We start from the raw sequence: 20,991 nt of genomic DNA on the forward strand, positions 1-20,991 counted from the left end.
CGCGCGATCCGCGCGGCGCTGCTCCATGGCGACGGAGGAGGTCGTGGTCAACGGAAGGCCCCCGCACGGGGGGTCCCGGCCGACGTCATGCGCGTCCGCCAAGGGTCCGGGGTCGCCCAGGCAAGTGGCCCAAATCCGATGAGTTTTCCAGGTGTGAACAGCTGTTGAGAGGTGTGAATTCATCCCGGGCGGGGTGCGGGGCGGTAGTCCCGCAGAGAAAATTTTGCGTGCTGGGGCACTGAGATCGTACCCTTGGAATGGCCGGATCCAGCCTTAAAGTACGAGATCGCGCGCGCTTCGCGCACAGCACCGCCTGTTCTCCGCGGCTGTGTGACGACGCGTGCCGTGTGCCAGCAGAGTTGGGCGCGCGCGGCGCGACGGCGCCCGCGAGGGAAGGCGCGGGTGCAACGGCCGCCGGCGGCCGTACCGCCCGCCAGCCGGCGCAGCAGCGGCCAGCGCAGCGGCCGCCGGCGCAGCAGCCAGAGCAGCCGGTGCGCGCCTTGCGAGGCGAGTACTGCCGTCCGGCAGCCTTGAGGCGGCCGGGCGGCAGTACTCGTTCGAACTTTGCGAGCCGTGCGCGCGCCGAGGCGCCCGCGGCGCGCGCGCCCGCCCGGCTGCCAGTAGGAGGCGGCGCAATATGGCCTATAGTACAGCCCTTGGAGGAGGAAGAGGCTGGCTGGCAGTGCTGTATGCCGCCGTGGGGCAGTTTTGGGGTGCTGTCCCCATCCCAGGGGGCTGCAGAAGGCATCCGCAACCGGGACAACCCGCCCCCCCAGCCGAGGCCGGTCGAAGCCCACTTGGGAGCAGCCATGAGGAGTCCTCTTGGTGCTCCTGGCGGCCGTTTGAACCTCGGGCGCGCGCCGATGGGGGGGGGGGGGGTCTTGCTTGCTCCACACCGAGCGCCATCGGTCCGGACCGGTGCTCCCACCGAGGGTCGGCTTGCACAAGGTCTGAGCCGCGGGCGCTCGGCGCCAAGTGCAGTGTCACGCTCGCACGCGAAGGGGACACAATGGGAAACCCTCGTTTCCTATTGACTCGGTCCCCCAACGGAAGAGGCCTCGCTCCTATTGGAACTGGCCAACATCAGATTTGCCGCGTGCGTCCCTTTTTGAGCCGCAAAGCTATTTCTTTTGGGTCCTGTGGGCACCCTAGCTCTGATGCCTCCTACGGTTTTCGAACTCGAGTTCTCGGGCAGGCGCCCGGTGCGTCGGTCGTTTTTCGTGGCGTCTTCAGGTCGCGCAAGTGGCCGCCGACGACTGTCGCCGAGTACGCGCAGATGATGAAGTACACGCGGCGCAACGAGCCAGACGAGAACGAGAAGCACGGGCTCATCTACAGCAAGGAGCGCGGCGTGGACTTCACCTCAAAGGGCGACCGCCTCGTCGTCAAGTACAACTTCTTCAAAATGACCTTCGACCCGCAGGCGAGGGCGCGTGAGGACGTACATTGAGTTGATCTACATGAGAATATACGACTCAGGTCGGTTGGGGGACATACTGGACGCGACGGAGGGTGGTCGGGATGATGGAGCTGTCTGTGCCTGAGAGCTTTTGAGTGAGCGGTGGACACCGCGACGGTCGCGGGTCGGGTGTGAGCCTTGTTTGTGTCTACTGTCTTCTCGGGGGGAGGCGGGAGCGGACGGGTTGGCCAGCGGGGCTGTCACAGCGCGTGTCGTGTGAGAGCTGGTGCATGGACTTGTCTCCCTCAGCCCTCACGCCATACCAGCGCCATACCCACAGCGTCGCAGACACAGAGAGAGACCGGACGCAGAGAGACGCTATCAAAGACAGATCGTCACAGAGGGTCAGCACACACACATCTCGATCCAGACGAGTCACTCACACACATCTGTTCCATCGTGCCATCGAGCGATCGGACACACACATCAGAGCCAGCCTCAACCGCGGACGAGTGACGCGCACCTCTGCGCCTGATGCTCGACGAGGCCGTCGAGCTGCAGTGAGCGGCATAGCCATGTAGCATGTAATAGGTACTAGGGCTGCGCTTACGGTGTCTGGAGAGTGTGCGCGATATTGTGGAGGCCATATATGCTGTGTCGTGCGGCATGTATGTGTGTAGGTTGCGAGTGAAGCGGAGGAGACCGAGGTCGGAGGTGGCGAGGCCTGCGCGGCCAGCAAAGTGCGTGTTAGTACGCACGCAGCATGATTTCTTTTTATTCCCCCAGGGTAGGTCGGGGTGGGGTGCGGGTGGGGTGGGCCAGGTTTTTGCAGATTTCATCGGTGGGGCAGCGAAAAAAGAATTTTATACAAAGCTCCCTCGCACAGGTACACAAAAAAGAATTTTGCGATCCAAGAATACTGGCGCCCGGCTAAAGGGCGAGCGGGCGCAAACAACAGCGGCATACCGAGTACTCCACTGCCAGACCGTTTTTTTGGCGGGACCTGTGAGGGGCAAACAAAAAAGAATTTTACAAAGTAATTCCCTCGCTCGACACTAGGAAGGGAACTGGCGAACGAAAAAAGAATCGCGGAAAAAGAAAATTAGCTTGTCCAACTGGAACAAGTGGAGAGCCGCAAACACAGGCGCCCGAAGGGGGCGGGGCAGGCCAGGATTGAGACCGGGGCGCCCGCGAGGGCGGGCAGAGCCGAGATCGAGACTGCGGGGCCCGCGAGGGCGAGCGAAGGCGAGATCGCGACTTCAGAGGCCAAAGCGATTAAGGGTGACGAAGCGACCGTCACCGACGAGCCGAACTGGGTGTGCGAGGTTGGGCAGGCGCAGCGGGATCTGAAGGGTGAGGACTGCTTCGACACAAGGCGCGTGACGCTGAGCGGAGAGGACGTTGCCGTCATTATGGTGGCTGACGGCCACGGCGGCAGCGCCGCCTCGCGGCACTGCCGCAAGCACCTCCTCGATTACTATATTGCGGCGGCGGGAGACGGGTCGGCCGCGTCGTTGCTCGGGGCGGGCGCGACGGCGTGTCAGCAGGTGCATGAGGAGGTGAAGCGGATCACCAATGCGGGTTCGACGGTGACGATCATCGCGCTCAACCTCACGCGAGGCGAGCTGGCCGTCGTGAACCTCGGCGATTCGGAGGCGTGGCTCGTTCCCCCGTCTGGCTCAAGTGTGCGCCTCTCCGAGGACCACCGGCTCGACACCTCCGAGCCGGAGCGCGCGCGCGTCCGCGGCATGGGCGGACACCTCAGCCACGCGAGGAACCGCGCCGGCGACCCGGCGGGCCCTCTCCGCCTTTGGCCGGGCGGCGTCGCGCAGGCGCGCAGCGTCGGCGACGCCGACGTCGGCGATTACATCCTCGCGCGCCCGTACGTGCGGAGCCTCTGCGTGCCTACCGGGGGGTGCGACGTCGTGGTCGCCAGCGACGGCATCTGGGACGCCCTCTACTCCAGCGCGGTCGCCAGCAGCCTACGCTCCATGAGGCGACAGTCAGCGTCGCTAGCCGCCACCGCCATCATCGATGGGGCCATCAACCAGAGGGGGGGCCTTGCCCCCCCCCCCCCACCCCCCCCCCCCCCTTTTTTTAAGACACAGCCGCGACACCCGCGGCCGCCACGCAGGCATGCATACGATTGTCACGGCTACCTTCAGCCGCGAGACGACACCACTATCCTCGTGATGCGCATACGAAGGAGCAACAGCGCCGCTGATGTTGCCGGTGGTGGCGCGAGCTCGGGCGGTGGCTGCGGGTGCGTGGTCAGCTAGGCTCCGCGCGTTTGTAACATTTCGATCATGACTGCTTGCCTGATCTCTGTATTTGCGCGTGTGTTGTCAACACACCACACACACAGTGTTTCCTGAGTCTTTCTTTAAGTCTCGCTGGTCGCTGCTGGTGTGAGTTGTCAGTTGACTCGTCGTACTTTACTCTTTACGGCTTTCTAGTTGCGCCGCGGGGCACAGTGAGCTTGGCACATGCACATGCACAACATGACATGACATGGACATGGACATGGACATGGACATGGACATGGACATGGACATGGACATGGACATGGACATGGACATGGACATGGACATGGACATGGACATGGACATGGACATGGACATGGACATGGACATGGAGGACATGGACATGGTAGCATGCACAACATGTATATGTGTTGTCGTATCATGTTGCACGAGTAATATTACAGTGTGTGAGGCGACAAGATGTCTCAAATATGAGGGGTTTTGACTCCTACCGGCTCCTGACGCTATCCCTTCAGCTCTAATGACCAGGATCAGTAGTGTTGTGATAGAGTGTAGTGCCCATACTAGCGCAGACTGGAGCGTCGCAGCTCGCACACACGGACGATGTATTATCGCAAAAGCGCCCGCGCCCCAAGTCCGGGCTGCGGGCAAAAGAGGTGATGGGGGCCGTGAAATTTCTCGAAGTTGATGACCCCTCTTGTCTGTCCTCGACCCAGCCCTCCCTAGCTTGGGATGTCCGTTTTATTCATTTATCTATTTATTTTATTTATTCGCCGCGATTCCCGTGCTCCAAGTGCTCCGTGCCGCCGCCACGGAAGGTGGCACGTGCCTTTTGCGAAGCCCACTTTGCGGCCTTTGCCGCTTGCCCACCGCTTGGCTTCGTCAACGGGCGGCCCCCCCTCACCAATACTCGTGCAACATGCCGCTTGCCATTTTTACTGGTAAATGAGTGGTATTTTTTGATTCTGCTGGGGAGTGGTATGGTAAAATACGAAAAGCATCAATTGTTTCGGGCTCCGAGCCGAGTCTGAGGCTGGTTTGCGGCCAAATTCAGCGAAATTCACATCATTTGTTTTGCGAAATTGGCAAAATACCGGGTATTTTGCGGGTACACCTGGAAAACCCCGGGTAGACCGTGTGGGCGTGGGGAATACCGGGTATTTTGCCGATTTGATTTTTGTCAGATTTTGCCTCAGAAGTCGTGGTAAATCTTACCACCGTTTGATTGTTTTGGCCGTAGAGTGTTTGGCACACCAATGGAGCAAGCCAACTAGCCAACTCGCAACTGACCACGAGTCAGAGAACTTTTGTATTTTGAGATATATTAAGGACTTTTCCGCTTCTTGACTTTTGCATTTGCTGCGCTTGCCGAAATGCAATCAAGTATCAACTCGGCTTCCTATAGTACTATCTGCGCGCGGCGGCGCGCACTTTCGCGTTTCGCCTACCAGCTAGAGCTACCACGCTAGCCCACGAGCGACTCGTTCGGGCGAGACGCACATGTCTTCGCACATATTCGTGATGCTGGCTGAGTTCTCCGGTCGCGGCAGCCTCCCAGCTTCAACACGAGCTATAATCTCCCGTAGCCCCTCCACCATGACCCCCTCAAAGCCGTGGTGATCAACCGCGGCCGACAGGTTGGCAGACGCTGCAGTTAGTCTCGCGTGCTGCTGAATATGCCAGTTCTCGCGCCGATTGAGGCACCGGCCGCTCCAGCGCGCACTAAAAGGGTGCACCGCAAAGGCGCCCGCACACAACAGACGCCACGCCGCATGCCCCCCTTCAATATGGCGCATGCCTTGAGTGAGCAGCCACTCGAATGTGCCCTTCACAAACAGCTCGGCGCGCGGCACACGCAGTGGCAGCGCGTGGGCCAGGCGCTGGCGGTGGAGGATGAGGTAGCGCTGGCTGAGGAAGCTCGGCCGGCGAGCACAGAACCGCGAGTGGTTGCGAGCTCCCAGTCCACTACAAATTGTTGGCGGACTCAAGCCCACAACGCGGTCGCTGGCCGCGAAAGCCTCGCGAGCCATTTCAACCATGCCGCGGCCCTGCCGAAAGGCCATGATGTCTGGGTCGAGAAACATGCAGAGGTCGACGCCCGCTGAACCCAAACAGTGCTCGAGGAAGCTGAGCATGCCCTGCATGTTGGAGGAGAGGTGGTGGCCGTCAATGTCAGAGGTGTCGCGGGACCCCTCAAGCGTCGCGATACTGTCGGACGGTGCTCCCGTCTCGAAGAAACGCTGCATGTAGCTCGGCGTCCTATACGTGGAGTAGTCAACACGCCGGACTCTCGAGCTTCCCGAGCGCTCGAGAAGTTGCAGAATCGCTTCTTGACGATTGACTGGCTCCATCCACGGCGGGCGGTTGTCCACAACGACGTGCTCAATCATGGCCGGGTTATTTGTCACCATGCGGATCTGGTGCGCAATCATGACGTCGAGTGGTATGGTATCCTCGGGGAAGGTCATAGTGGCCAAAAGGACCCTTCCTCTCGCACCACGTCTCGAGGCACCTTTTGTGCCGCTCGCCACACGTGCGCCACCTCGAGGCCTTTGCGGCGCCGAGCGCCGCAACATGGCACGTGTCGAGCCGCACAGGGTGCCTGTCAGTGGCGGGCTCCAGCGGCGTGACGTAAATGGACTCCGGGCTCTCAAGGCGATCCTAGCGATCACTCCTCCCGGGGCACGGGGGACCAGACGCAAACTTGTGCTCTAGTTGTTAAAGCTTAAACAAATTTCGCTTAGTGCTAGTGAACTGGAGGAGAAGCGGGTCGAGCCTCGGTGTAGGAGGGCGGGAACCCTTACCCCGCGCCCGCCGCAGCCCGCCACTTTGTGCGCGGAACCTCCGCGGCGACTACTTTTCTCGAGAGGTAGACACGCGGTTAACCCTTATAGTAAATATATAGAAAGTGTGAACTCGCTCCTTCTCCTCTGCTTACCCTCTGGCTGAGCTGGCCCCCATGTCCAGCTCCTCCCACGCCTCCTCCCCAAATGTCTCAGCCGCCAAGCTGCGCACGCCGTCGATGAGGCTTCGCGCGACCCGCAACGACTCGCGCCGCCACTCCTCCTCCTCCCCCTCCGCCTCCTTGGTCGCCGCCTCCCCCGCATGCTCTTCTCTGCAACGCGAGCGGCGGTCAGCGGCGCCCTCGGCAAGAGCGACGAGCTCCCTCAAATCCACACCCGCCCGGCGTCGGAGCAGCTGCATGCACAGCGTGGCGTCGGCGGCGTCCTCGGGATTGAGTCCGGCGCGAATGGCGGCGAGATAGGCGGAGCAGCGGCGGAGCGCCCAAGTGGCGTTGGCGCCGTTGAGCCAGTTGTGGTTCACCGAGAGGACGGGCGTCAGGTTGGTCACCTCGTGGTACCAACCCGAAGGGACAAAGAGCAGCTCTCCTATGCGCGCACGCCCACGCTGACGCTAAGCACAGTGGGAAGATTGCGACTCCACACCTGCGCGGGAGTCGTTCTCGCCCGCTCGCTGCGTCACCTCGAGAGGTGCTCCCCCGGCGGCGGAGAGGGCGCGGAGCCCGCCGTGCAGCGGGTCGGAGGCAGAGTCAGAGACGAGGGCGCGCTGCGAGGCGGGCACTAGCAGCCTATGCAGGGAGTGGCGCGAGGTTATACGCCCCCTCGCTCTGACTGAGCGGTCCATGCTGGCGCACGGCTGCCAGTGCTTGACGCCGCAGAGATTGGCAGACCACGAGTAGGAGAACAGGACGTCGGCGTGCAGCGGTGTCGTCGAGCCGGCGGGCCCGAGGTAAACGAACCGGTGATCGCCGACCTCCTCCGCCTCGCCGCGCCTCGCCGCCCAGTGCTCGTTGAGCCAGTCGTCCGCGAGCGGAGCCGGAGTGTGATAGGCGCGGTACTCCGGATGCTTGGCAGCAAAGGTCCAATCCTTGAGGTAGAGGCATTCCCCGCTCGCCCGGCCACTGCCCTGCCACCAAGCTGCGTATTCCGCGACCCGCATATCGCGGCATGCGGCCGCGGCCCTGCCACCAAGCCGCCCATTGCGCGAGCAGTCAGCGACCGGCACGACATCTTGGCCAAACAGGCGCGCCAGCGCCGGCAAGTCGGGCTCGCCGTCAGCTGTAACCCAGTCAGAGGCGGCGCGCCAGCCGACGGTCGCGCCTGTGAGAACCACCGGACGGTTGGGAACGAGGTAGAGGCGACGGAACTCGGCCGGTGTCAGCGAGTCGATGGGACGCCGCGGTACCGCCTCTTCCTCGTTCGTCAGCTGCATTGAGTTCAATAGCACCGGAGGGAGCGCGTTCAAAACACTCGGTCTCGAAACACCTCTCCGACGCGCTCGACTATGGTCTGCGTCTTCTCGCCAAGTCGTCTGAGACAACAAAGAAATTTGTGCGCTGCGCGCATCGCAAGCAAACTACCTCCCACCACACTAATGCCGCGAGGAGGGCAGAGTTGCGCCGAAAGGCGGGAGAAGCCGCGAGAGCCAAGCCAAGGCCAAGGATCGGCAGGCGGCGGCGGCGTCGCAGGACGAGGCAGAGGAGAGCGACGCGGCAGGCAGAGAGAGGAGGAAGGAAGCGACAGGAAGGAGGGAGAACGACGAGAGTGGGGAGAGGTGGCATGAAGGTTGCAGCGAGAATCGGCGAGGGACTGCGAAGGGAGATAGAAAGAGGCAGACGCCCAAGGGTTAGGGTGGGCGACGGCTAGCACCACACTCCTCTCCTTAAAAATAAAATCCCTGTGTGGTGGCGGCGTGCCGTCCTCCCATCCCTCCCTTGGGTTGTCTGTTTTCTTTCTTTCTTTTTCCCACCACACTAGGCACGGACTGGCGCGCACTGGCAACAGAAAAAGCGGAAACAGAAAGAATTTTACAACAAAAGGCGGTCGCACGACACGATTCACGCGACAGGCGAGGCGCGGGCGACAGCTAGAACACAACGCACTCTCTCACATGACAAGCGATCCCACGACAGCGTCGGTGGGGACTACATGAAGGGTGGAGGGCCCATCAGCGGAACTTGTAGGCGACACGGGCACCCCCCACCTGGGGCCGAGCGTAAGAAGCCGTTTGCCGTTTGCTTGTTCTTGACGGCGTTGACCCAATTGGCACGCTCAGGGGAGTTGACCCAGTTGGTACACTTCTTGCGCGCCTGCTTGTTGATGTTGTCAGCGTCGCCCGCCACCGCAGCCATGGATTCTGCTGCGTGTGCTGGACGACAAAGGAGGAGGCGCTCGCCTCTGGGGGGGCGCGGGGGCCCCCGGAGGCACCGTGTGCCGCGCAGCAGTGCGGAAACGGGGCCCCGGCTCTACTAGTCTCTACTAGCACCAACTTCCCGAATGGTTACGGTTGGTTAGAGGGCAGATTTGGAGAGATCTCGAGGAGTACGTACAGATAGACCCTCCAATCACTCCGACCTGATCGGTCGTACTGACCGCCGACAGATCACTCCAGACAGCAGACAGGCCGACGTCTGCACACGGCCGGCCGGGCGAGAGGCTTGACACGATCCGACCCTGCGACCCTGACGCTGCTGCTCTAGCTATCAGACATGCACTGCTGACTGCTGCCACAATGTGCGACCTGTGCTGGCCCACTTGGCGGCCTTCCCGGTCAGTGGTGGGCGCAGTTCAGAGCTGTCGATGGCGCGATGCCGCACTGGTCCCACATTGGTGACACGATACCACCAAGTTTGCCGGTCCAAGAGAGAGGCACCGGCGCTGTCCTGAGAAGGTGCGTGGTCCCTCTTGACTGCCCATGCGCGCGAGGCTGTGTAGGCATAGCCTCGAGAGTGCCAGCAGCCAATCTGAGGCAGTTTGTGACGCGCATTGCGTCAGAAGCGTGCACACGTTGGAAGGACACCTTCCTACTGGCCGTACGATAAGATCGTCACTGAATGCTTGATACTAAGGCCGCGAGCTATGCAGGTGGTCAATTGTGCAGCATGGCACGGTCAGCAGCGCCGACAGGCTGTCGCAAGGCGTGATAGAGCATGGCCGATTGATACGCCGAATTTCCATGAAAACGGTGATGAAAACAAATAACAAATCGCTCAAAAAATCTGAAATCGGCGCCTACGGCGGGCCATCGGACCCCTCTCCCCCCCGCATGGATACCCTCTAGGGCCCGCGCGCCCCCCCAGAGGCGCTCGCCGACGCCGCCCCATACACCGTCCGGTCCGAGCGTGTTAGGTGCCCACCGCTTCTCCTTGGCGAACACATGGAGGAACTGCTTGGTGGGCGGCGCAATGCCACCCAAAGTTTCCACGAGCACCAGCCGCGTTACGGCTTTCTGGACCCACTTCGCGTCGTAGTACTGCGCCCCCGTACAAAAGAATTCCACGCGCGGCAGCAGAGTTGGCAGAGAGGGGATATACGGGGCATTCGTGGCCCCTCATCCATGTGAAAGATAGCATAAATTTTCTCCAATCGTATTTTAGTACCCGGGTTGAGTAACCAGAGCGCACCCTCTGGGCCCAATAATTACAACAACCACAATAATCACAGTCGCACTTTCACAGACAGACAGACCTGCTTCCCACGCTCATCAGGATAGACTCAAGGCGCACGCCACACGTTGACTAAGGGGTGATCGGGGCAGACGCAGCCGTGCTGTTGACGGCGAGGTGTCGTTATGGCTTCAAGGCATCTAACGCCTCGCCGATCACCCCTTAGTCAACGTCTTAGCCGGAAAGCCGAATGTTGATTGGTACATCTTGGTTTCGTCCGGAAAGACAAAATGCGTGCACAAGGTCCCGTAGCAGTTTCGGCCGCTGCACCACCACGCAGGTGCGCAGAAATATGGGCAGTCCTTGTAGTAGTAGGTCACACAAGTGTAGCACCTGGACGTGGCGGTGTGTGGGGTGGGGGGAGAAAGGGGGGGGGGGGGGGGGAGGACAACGCACAGGCAGTTCGGCGAAATTTTCGTCGCGCATTCCGGCTTCTCCTCCTGCACCCACTTCCCGACTTTGGTGTCGTGCTCTTGGAGTGGGTCAATGCTGCCCAGCTTCCACAGCTCCCCGCAGCACCCAAGAGGCGGCTCATTTGGTGCCGATGAGGGCGACGGTGCCGGCGCTGGTGTCGGTGCTGGAACCTAAAGCAACAACGTGATGATACCTACATCCGGCACTTTCTATGATCACTGGCAGCCAGAAAGCACAGCCGGGTACAAAAACCGTGCGTGCCACACACGCTGCGTGTACGTGTGCTTGCTTTGCTGCCCTTCGCGACAAGATAGGGACTCCGGCATCTAGTGTATTGCTGGTGCAATGCCGTAGTCGCCCCCGTTGTCGGGCGCTGGTGCAATACCTGGTGCCGACATCACAGGTAAGCGCGCGAGTTGGCGACGAAGGGCGCGATATAAAACTCGTGCGTCCCTCCCCCCCTCGCCCGAGTGACCGCGTCGCCCGAGTGACGGCACATCACCAGCAGGCAAGCTCAATGGATGGGCCGGTCTACCGCCGAGCAGCGTGCGCCTCGGCCGGGTTGTCCGTCTCCTGCCCGCCGAAGCTAAGGGCCGAAAGATCTCGGAAGTCTGCAAGTTCCATATCAAAGCTGTGGCGGCTGAGCGACGAGGATGCAACCGATGCAGCCCTGTCTGCCCAGGGCAGCGTTGCGGACGAGCCCGCACTCAGCCCAGGCAAGGAGATCAAGACTCTCAGCGCCGAGGCCAAGCTGGCAGCTCTATCAGCAGCTGGTCTGGCGGTGCAGACGAAACTTCTTTCAGTGGGCGGCGGCGCGTTGCCCAAAATTCACCAGGCTCACGTTGTGGCTTCAGAGATATCCGAGCCGAAATGGCTGGTTGAGGCAGCCAGCGAGGCCGCTCGCCTGGTGGCCGAGAGACGGTCGACCTATCGTGCTGCCGAAGAGGAGACTGCTCGTTTGGCGAAGGAGGCCAGGGAGCAGGCGCAGGCGGAAGCATCGCGAAACGCCGCCCAGCGCGCTGCGGAGAGGAGCTCGGCGACGCGCACATTGGCCCTCGAGGCTGAGGCAGCCAAGAAGCAGGCCAGGGAAGCAGCTCTCGCGGAGGCAGCTCGCGAGGAGGCCCGCAGGGCGGCAGCGAGGCGGTCGCAGGCGCGTGAGGCGGAGGAGCGGAGGACGGTGGCGGCTGACGAGGCGAACGCGGCTGCCCTCTCAAGGCGTTGCGCCGCGCTGGCCGACGCCGCGCGTGACTTGGCAGCACGCGACGCGGCCGGAAGAAAGGCGGCTCGTCGCTCGGTGGCACGAGCGAGCGAGAGCAAGGCAAAGGAGGAGGCGGACGCTCGGGCGATCGAGGCGGCACAGCAAGCGGCAAAGGAGGCGGCCGAGCGGCGGTCGGCTGAGCGCCAAGCCTCCATGGACGCAAGGGCGGATGCGCTGGCATGCCAGGCTGACGCTGCACGCGAGGCAGCCCTCAGGGCGGCGTTGCAAAAGTCAACAGCACGAACGTTGGCAATGCAGGCCAAAGCCAATGCGGACGCAGATACAGCGGAAGCGGCTCGCATGAGCGCGCGCGAGGCGGCGGCGGGACGATCAGCATCGAGGGCAGCGGCAGAGGAGGCCAAGGTCTCAGCATTGGCTGCCGACGACACCGCAACTGCGGACCTGGCTCGCCAGGCAGCAAACCTGGCGGCCGTTGGGCAGTCAGTGGCACGATCAGCGGCTGAGGCTGCTAGCGCAACGGAAGAGGCTGCCAAGGAAGGGCGTGCGCGAGAGGCGGCACGTGAAGCGGCTGAAGTCGAGCTGATTCAGGATACGGCGGCAAAATCCAACGCTCCTGAGGAAGCGGATGCTGCGCAGGCTGAAGCCGAGGCGATGTTTCTACTGGTGGAAGTGGCTGCAACAGCGGAGGCGATGCGGAGAGAGCGGGAGGCAGAGGCGATACGGAGAGAGCGGGAGGCAGAGGAAATGCGGAGAGAGAAGGCGGCAGATGCGGTGCGCATACAGCGAGAGGCAGAGACCATGCGCCGGGAACGGGAGGCTCACACCGCAGCCTATGCGTCTAGACGACTTGCCCGTGCAGACGCGCTTCGAAGGGCGGAGCAAAAGGCCTCTGATGCGACTCGCGCGGCGACTGAAGCAACAACGAGGGCGGCCAGAGACGCAACGAACGCCCAGGCGGCAGCGAGAGCCGCGTCACAGTGCTTACTTGAGTGGCTTGGCGTCGACACCATCAGTGAGTTGTGCGACAACCATAGCGACGACGCCAATTCTACTGGTGATGCCCGGGAGACAGATCCTGACGTCCACCGACGGGACCACTCAACTGAAGACGAGAGATCTGGTGCATATGCACGAGGAGGGCCACAGGTGCTGCTCGATCATGTAAGGCTGTGGCATCCCTCACAAGTGACATGACACAGATGGTGAGACCAGGCGAACGCCCCGAGGAGCTGGAGCTCTTGCTGCATAGCTCTCGGTGCACGGTGCTCGGTGGCACGGTGGACGGTGCGTCGCTGACGTACGGGGTCCCGGGGTCCTGTGTGCATCTCCATCACTGTGCATGCGCTGATGGGCGATTGTTTTCTTTTGTACGTAAAGTATACGATTTGCAAAAAGAAGACGCGCGATCGGAGAACATCCCCCGTGCGGCCCCGATAGCCAGAGAGGAACTTCGCCACCTCAGTAGCCGTACACCTCGAGAGGTTCGAACAAGCGCAACGACGCCACCCACACAACATGAGCACAGACCTGTGCAGCGCGAAACGGATCAGTGATCCTCACGCTCGTACAGCAGCACATACCCGCCCTCCTCATACATGCCCAAGTGTGACGACACGGAGGAGTCCAACGTCGGCGTGACTCCGAAATTGGACACCTCCGTGTCGTCGAAATTGGCCCATCGTACCTCCGGCGTGTCTCCCGTCGAACTCGCCGTGTCGGCCGTGTGATCGTCGTCCGAGAGGCGCGCGCCGCAAGTGTAGTGACCGGACCAGCAGCTGCTGCCATGGTGCACCACCACGCTCTTCAGCCGGTAAGTAGTCTGGCACCCCTTGCCAGCCCGGGCCACCTCACTGTCCGCCTCATCGGACGGCTCGGCCCACTCCGCCAGCGAGAGAGAGAGGTCGATCTCGACGGGGTCTTGCCGCTTGACAGGCGCGCCGGAGGTGCGGTGCGCACCGAACCGCTTGATGTGGAGGAGCAGTGAAGCTGGCAACGGCGCGGGCAATGCGTAGCTCGCAAGAGCCCTTGCAGCGCCGCACGCGTCGCACCGCCACTCGCGCGGTTCCTCCGACAGAAAGTCGCGTAGCAGGTCGGAGACACGCAACCGCGTTTCCTTCCCGCCTCCGCCTCCGTCGCCTCCGTCGCCTCCGCTTCGGCTTCGGCTGTCGGAACGGCCTCCGGCGCCGTCGCAAGGAGCGCCTCTCGCAGCTGCTCCGCCACCGCGCTTGCCGTCCAGAGGAAAGCCCGGCGAGGCGGGGCGCGAAGCGGAGCAAAGTGGCTGCTGCTGCTCAGCCAGCGAAGCGGCAATCGCGGCGGCGAGCTCAGGGTCATCGTCGTCGTTGAGGGCCGCAATTGGGCTGTCGCCGACCAGGTCAATCGTCTCTTTCGCGCTGCCCCTTGGCGGTGGCCTCCGCAAGCCTCGGCCTCGTCCGTCGGCGCGGTCGCCAAACAGCCTCGCGCGGGGCCGGCGTGCGGGGGTGTGCGACTGCTCCTCGCCGTGAGACGCGCCCGGGGAGTCCCCGCCACCAGCAGCGGCGATCGCGGCGTTGTCAAAGCGGAGGGGCGAGATCGTGTGACGCCGGGAGCCTATTCATGCAATCCGACTATGATCAGAATCTCCACCCACAAAACTCACTGCTGGCCCAGCAAAATGCCTGTCGCATTGAAGCCGCCGCGACGGCTGCTCCTCATATTGCTCCACTGCCACGCACCCTCAACCTCTGCACTGTCGCCGCCGCCGCCGTCGCCGCCGCCATCGCCGCCGCCATCGCCGCCGCTGCCATCGCCGCCGCCATCGCCGCCGCCGCCGCCGCCATCACTGCAGCCGCGATCCTCGTGAGAGTCCACGTGCGATAGCGATGCAATCATGTGAGGGGCGGGGCGGTCTCGTAAGTTGAGGCAGACTGGTCCACCGCCGCCGCCGTCGCCATCGTCGCCACTGGTGGCGTCAGCGGCGGCGGCGGCGGCGGCGGCGCAATTTGCGTCGATTGCAGCGATTTGCGCGGCGAGGTCGTCGGACGCTTCGCTGCCTGCATTGGCACCGGAGCCCCCCGGGCTCCCAGGGCGACTCGTCTGTCCCCACCCACCGCCGCCGCCGCCGCCGCCGCCGCCGCCGCCGCCGCCGCCGCCGCCGCCGCCGCCGCCGCCAGCTATGCGGCAGCCGCCGTAAAGGTGGCCAGCAGCTCCAGCCGACGGGACAGCCAGCTTGCAAGGGGCCAAATCGCGGCCGGGGGTACCGCAGGCGTGGGGCGAGCTGCAAGCGACGGCGGAAGCCTCGGAAGCTCGCGGCGTGCGAAGGTCCGGGACACGGCGGGGTGGAGGCGACGGAAGGCGCTGCGCCATCGGGCGGCGCGGGAGGGCGTAGGCTGCGTCGGGCGGCGGGAGAGGCGAGAGAGGACTGACGGCGCGCGAGGGGATGCCAGAAGAGCCCGGTACCGGGGAGTAGCCGAGCGCTGTCTCGCACATGCAGACCTCGCCACTCGTCCGCACGCCGCATTTGGAGCAATACTCGCCACGCGGGGACCCCGCAGTTGGTGTCGGGAAGAGCGCGGTCGCGCCGTCGCCGTCGTCGGCGCCTCCCGCCGCACTGATAATGAGCGGGGCGGGGGAACCACTGCCAGCCGCATCAGAAGGGCCGGGCAAGCGTAGGTGCGAGGCGCGCTCTGCGTCGTCCTCGGCAGCGGCTGGATCCTCTTTCACCTGTGGGATGTTGTCGAGCGGGCGGCGAAGGGTCGTGTGAGAGGGGAGGTGTGGTGTTGGGGGGTGATAGGGGAAGGGGGGGGATCTGGGGGTGAGAGGGGGGGGGGGGCTAGGCGGTTTGGCGCGCTTGCGCCCGCACCTCCGGCAAGTTGAGGGAGAGGTGCGAGGCGCGCTCGCAAGCCGATGCGACGTGGTCACAGGCGAGGCACCTGTCCACAAAGGAGGGCTGTCGGCGGTGCGAGGACAGCACACGCGACTTTCCGCTGCAAACTCGCCGGATGGTCGTGCGCAGCGAAAAGCTGAACGCGGCGCCCACTGCGCACACCGGTGCCGGTGCCGGTGCCGGTCCCGTCGGCACCCCGCCATCGCCGCCTCCGTCGCCGGCAGCTGATTCGGCGCCCGCATCTGCATCCGCACCCACACCTGCGCTCTCAGCCCGCGTCTGCGACCGCGCCGCACGCGCTTCCGCCTCGACCGCATCGAAGGTCTCGCACAGCACCTTCGAAGGCGCACCGGAGTGGAGGGGGAGGGGGGTGGTTTTGGGGAAGGGAGTTAGATGAGTGCGGAAGGGGGAAGCGAGAAAGGAGGAACGTGGCGAGTTAGAGGACGTGCGGATGGGGAGGCGAGATGGGAGGAACGTGCGGCGATGGCGCCTCATGTGCGTCGTGCTGGCCGCCTCCCGCGAACGCGGTGTGACGCGACTCGAGCAGTTCCCGCAGCCGGAGGAGCGCGTGCGCGTCCGCTTTCACCGTCTCGCTCGTCTCGAGGGGCGGCCGGCGGAGCAACGGCAGGAGCAGCGCGCTCGGCCGCCTCGCCTCTTCGGCCGCGTCGACATCGGCGCCACTGCCGCCCGTCGCAGCATCGCCGCCCGCGGCATCGCTGCCCGCAGCGTCGCCGCTGCCGCTGCCCTCGGGACGTCCGTCACGCTGGTGTAGCCTACACGCCCACGGCTAGCATCCTCAGGGGAAGCCCTCCCCCCGGGTGGGAGAGGCCCGCTCGAATTGCAGCCTCGCCACCGCCCCTGCCGGAAGCGGCGCGGCGCGCAACTTCTCGAGTCCCGCGAGGAAGGGCTCGCAGCCGCCTTGGGGGCTCGTGGGGGCTGTGTCAGACTACAGCCGGCTGCCAGCGGGGCTGCTGCGAGGGAGGGTCGCTGTCACCGAGGCACTGCAGCAGCGAGTTGAGGTAGCACGAGTTGCCTATCCACAGCTGCACGCATGAGCAAGCGCTGCTGTCGCCGCAACGAGTGGTGCCAGCGCTGGCCGAGGTTGGGGAAGCCACGACCGCAGCCCGCAGCGACGCACGCCTAGGGGGCGAAGGTGGCGGTCGGGCTCCCTCTCCCGCTGCGGACTCCGGACTCGCACTGTTGCCGTGCGGCAGATCGCCTTAGGCGAGAAGCTCCGCAGCGGCGATGCTGGCACGGAGGTGGACGCGACGGCGGGTGGCGAGTCCGGCGCGCGCGGCGGCGGCGTGGCCGGCGGCGTGGCCGGGCCGGTGGGCGAGGCGGGGCGCGAGGTCGGCGTCCCGGGGCGGGAGGGGCGCGGCGTGGCGGGGCGGGAGGGCGGGAGGTGGGCAGGGCCGGAAGTCGACGCAAGCGACTCGCGCGTGCGCGCAGCCTCGCGTCGCGCCTCGTTGTACTCGCGCGTTGCTGCCCTCGCCGCCGCCTCGAGCCGATCGCTCTCCTCCCGCTCGCCTGCACCTCCTCCCTCCTCTGCACCTCCTCCCTCCTCTGCACCTCCTCCCTCCTCTGCGCCCGCCGGCACGTCCGCCCCCTCGGCGCTTGCCTCCATCGCCGTAGCGGCGCCCCGTCGCCGCTCGCCCCCACCGGCGGCGTCCGGAACAGCCTGCGCCTCGAGCCACGCGTCGCCGCCGCCACGCTCATACTCTTGGGCCGGTTGGGCCCGCTTGCGTGCGCGAGGCGGCGGAGCCTGCACGGGAGCAGAGAGGGAGCAGAGAGGGGTGCGACCAGGGGGGCAGAGAGGGGGTGCGACCAGGGGGGCAGAGAGGGGGTGCGACCAGGGGGGGCGTGCTTTTCTCCCCTCTCGCCGGTGCTTGTGTGGGTGTAAGCGCGCATTTTCGTTGCGGTGTCTGTGCGATCGATTGCATGAGGTCACGGGGGCTGGGGAGCACGGCCAGTGCGCCTTCGCCCTGCCGCTGGCAGCTGGTGCAGCAACGGGGGCGGCGGCTGGCGCAGCTGCGGCACGCGCAGCGGCAGGCGCGGTGGCAGCGGGCGCTGCGGCGGCGGCGGCGGCGGCGGCGGCGGCGGCGGCGGCGGCGGCGGCGGCGGCGGCGGCGGGAGCCGCGCCGCCGCCGGCAGGAGCTCTGGCAGAGGCTGCTCCCGCGCCGGAGGTCTTGCGCCGTTTTGAGGAGACGCCGTTTCCGGAGCCGAGCCCTGGCTTGGCCTCCATCAGCGTCCCCGACATCGCGCTCGCGACCGCCCGCCCGCGGCCGCCGGCACGGCCGCCAGCGCGGCCGCCCGTGCCGGAGCCGCGCCCGCCCGCTCCGCCTGCGCGGCCTCCACGGCTGCCGGCACTGACACGGCCGCCGCCGCCGCCATCGCGAGGTTCCGCCGGCAGCTCGCCAGCTCTGGGACGCTTGCTCGGCGGCGCGTCAACCACCGGCTTGGTGGCCGGCGTCGCCGCAGTGCCAGGGCGCTTGCGCCGCGCGTCCTTGCCCGCTTCGCTGAGCGCCTCCAGGAAGCGCTGTGCGGCCGCGCCGGCGCTGATTGAGTCGCCCGCGACGCCGTCGGCCGGGCTGGCACCGATCGTGAGGGTGGCGCATCCGATCTCGCGCGTCGCGTCTGTTGACCGCAGTCTGATGGAGACCGTAGGCTTCGGGCCGAGCCAGTCCTTGGTGTCTACCACCAGGTCGCAGCACGGCCACTCCACACAGTCGCCGTGTGCGGCGGCCGTCGTGGGAATCCGCAGCACGTGGCTACCGTCTGCGTCAGAGCGTCGGAGCGCGATCTGGCTTGCCCGCCAGCTTCGACGCTCGTGCCGCACCTGCGTGGGCGCACTGATGGCGAAGACCGATGCCGCCATCGGGACCTTGGGGCCTCTCAGGCGGCCGAAAAGAAGAAAAATCAGCGCCCTCCAAGTGCTCCAAGTGCCCCCGCCGCTGCGAGAGTGGGGCAGATCGACAAAAGATGGGAGAGGGAGGGCAAAACATGCATGGGAGGGCTAGACACTCCTTCCCTTGATACTCTACGCCACCGATATCGGAATCGGTGGCGTCGGGCCCACACCGCACACGCGCTGCGGAGCAGGCTCTCGCCTCTCAGATGCCCTTGAGCGCGATGAGCTCCCCCTGCCTGGGTGTCCATGGGCACACCGTGGCGATCAGCTTGCGGCCAAAGACACACATTTGGTGGTGGAGTTGTCCGTGTGGTAGACCTGCAGCGCCTCGCCCTCCGGAGTGAGGACGAAGATGCGCTTGCCGGCCGACTTCCTCTCCTCAGACCACGTCTGCGGGTCTAGGGCGTCCTCGCCCTCGTCCGCGTCGGGCCAGTCCTCGTTGTCGCCGTCGTGCTCGCTCAGGTAGAGCCGGCTGCTGTGGTGCAGCAAGTGGCACGGCTCCCGCCAGTCGCCCTTGATCTCCCGCAAGTGCACGCCAGCGAGCAAGAAGACGCGAATGCTGCGGGCGTTCTTGTCTCCCGCGTAGAGCTCGTCGCCGACGAAGGCGAGCCCGTAGATCCCCTTGCGGAAGACGCCGCGGCCAAAGTGGAGGCGCCGCTGCAGTGTCACTGGGTCAAAGGCGACGATCGCCTCGGAGACTCCCTCCTGCTCGAGCACCTCGGTTTCTTCGTAATAGCCGACGGCGTACACCAGCCCGTTTGATGTGAGGACCAAGTCTGCAAATCCGTCGTAGTCGAGCTCTTCTTCCTGGTACCGTGCGGTCTCCTCAAAGGAATCGGTGCTGTAGCTGATGATGCGCGCGCCGCCAATCGTGGTCGCGAAAAGGCGGGCCTCGGAGAAGCAGATCCATCCGAGGGCACAGGGAGCGGGGATCCGCCGAACCTCTTGCAGCGACTGGTCCAGGATGATGACAGTGCATGATCGCCATCATCTCGCCCGACGGATGCGCTGCCAGCCCTGAAACATGCTCCAAGTCAAAACCCGGCGGCAGCGGCCCAAGCTCCGCCGGCCGGAGCCCACGCCGCTGCTCGTCCGTGTCGATCCAGCACCGCAGCCAGGTCGAGCAGGCGGCGGCGGCGGCGCCGTCCTCGAGCTCGAGCTCGAGTCGCAAAGACGCGCGGGAGCAGGTCGGGAGAGAGAAGCACGTCCTCCACGGCCCACGGTGGGACGTGCTCGGAGGGCGGCGTTGACGAGGCTGAGCGCGTCGGCGCTCGCGTGGCACATGCGCGCGATGAGCTCGACGAGGTCGTGCTCCTCAGCGTGTGCGGAAGTGGGGAGTGCGGCTGCGCCCGTGCTGGCGGCGCACACACGCGCGGCCAGCGGTGAGATCAGCGAGCTCGTCGCGTGGCAGGGCGTGCATGTAGATGCGCGCCGCAGGGCTGCTGGCAGCGCAGCCGGGTTTCTTTTTTGCAAAAAAATGTTTCTCGGGTCCGAGGGCCGCCTCAACTGGAGTAGGGAAATTTGGATTTTGGTCAAACGCCTGCTGGGGGCAGCTTCGCGGAAGTATTCCGGAAGCCAGATGATCCCCCAGCAGGCACACACACACGGAGGTGACAGGGGATGGTGGTGGGTTCAAGCAAAGAAGGGGAGGGAGAGAGCGACGCGGCGAGCGCAGGCGGCGAGCGTGCACGTCGCCTGTGCGGCGTCTTGTTCACTCCCCTTTGAGCTACCTTTGTGCCCCCTTAGGGGCACCCCTCCTGCGCTGCGCGTATGGTCACCCCTACGGCTCCCCCTCGGGCGTCGCAAAGAGCGGGCGCCGCTCTCTCGCCGACCCAACGCAAGGCTCTGTGAGCTCGATGTCCCGGATCGACTGGAATGCGGAGCTGGGAGACGCGTCGTAGGGAATGACGCATGGGAATGGGCAATGTACCAACCCGAACTGGTCGGTCTTTGATGTAGGCACTACCAGAAGGATGCTGTCGCCAGAGCCTGCTCGCTGCCACTGCTCGCGCGACGCGTCTGGCTGCGGACACCCGCGCGAGTGGAGTACCGCAGATGATCGACGGTAGTAGCCGCTCTCTTCGTCCGCAGGATTGGCAACCGCTTCCCCCAGACGGTTCCCAGTCTTTCGAAAGACTCTGCCAATGCGCAGCACGGTGCGGTCCACATGGCTGACGGTCGGGTTCCAAGGCACGGTCGAGCCGCGCAAGGAAGAGCCAGACGCCAGGTTCTCGACACTAGCCCACATGGCCGACGTAAGCGGCTCTTTGCGGCGGGGCGCAAGCTCAGCCACGCCGTACACATTCTTGTACTGCCGCATCAGCCCCACGATCGCGGTACGGAGGGCGCTTGCCTTAGGCATCGGTCGAATCCGCTTAAACGAACGCCGAATAGAAAGGGCGTACCCGAGCGCGGTATCTGGCTTGGCGTTGGGCTGTCTGCGCCCCTTGAGCTTTGGG

The 20,991-nt window shown here is 64.7% G+C and overlaps 3 protein-coding genes across 3 annotated transcripts; 1 reads left to right on the forward strand and 2 right to left on the reverse strand.

Moving 5' to 3' along the window:
- The first annotated feature begins 2,531 nt into the window (after positions 1-2,531).
- Positions 2,532-3,858, forward strand: EMIHUDRAFT_448426 (hypothetical protein). The gene is made up of 2 exons (XM_005761985.1): positions 2,532-3,452; positions 3,534-3,858. The coding sequence occupies exons 1-2, from the start codon at positions 2,812-2,814 to the stop codon at positions 3,676-3,678; spliced, it is 786 nt and encodes a 261-aa protein (XP_005762042.1). The 5' UTR covers positions 2,532-2,811; the 3' UTR covers positions 3,679-3,858.
- Positions 3,859-6,796: 2,938 nt separating this feature from the next.
- Positions 6,797-7,896, reverse strand: EMIHUDRAFT_198160 (hypothetical protein; the record flags this gene model as incomplete). The annotated part of the gene is made up of 3 exons (XM_005761986.1): positions 6,797-6,807; positions 6,843-7,052; positions 7,110-7,896. The coding sequence occupies 3 exons, from the start codon at positions 7,894-7,896 to the stop codon at positions 6,797-6,799; spliced, it is 1,008 nt and encodes a 335-aa protein (XP_005762043.1).
- A 5,412-nt stretch (positions 7,897-13,308) lies between these two features.
- On the reverse strand, positions 13,309-14,453 carry EMIHUDRAFT_198165 (hypothetical protein; the record flags this gene model as incomplete). Its single annotated transcript, XM_005761987.1, has 3 exons — positions 13,309-13,748; positions 13,983-14,215; positions 14,398-14,453. The coding sequence occupies 3 exons, from the start codon at positions 14,451-14,453 to the stop codon at positions 13,309-13,311; spliced, it is 729 nt and encodes a 242-aa protein (XP_005762044.1).
- Positions 14,454-20,991: the final 6,538 nt, after the last annotated feature.

Source organism: Emiliania huxleyi (assembly GCF_000372725.1).
Source record: "Emiliania huxleyi CCMP1516 unplaced genomic scaffold EMIHUscaffold_7, whole genome shotgun sequence".
In the NCBI taxonomy this organism is placed as follows: Eukaryota; Haptophyta; order Isochrysidales; family Noelaerhabdaceae; genus Emiliania; species Emiliania huxleyi.

Coding starts and splice junctions, on each gene's coding strand:
- EMIHUDRAFT_448426 (XM_005761985.1), top strand. CDS start 2,812: ATGGTGGCTGACGGCCACGGCGGCAGCGCCGCCTCGCGGCACTGCCGC. Junction 3,453..3,533: donor GATGGGGCCATCAACCAGAG/GGGGGGCCTTGC, acceptor GCCGCCACGCAG/GCATGCATACGATTGTCACG.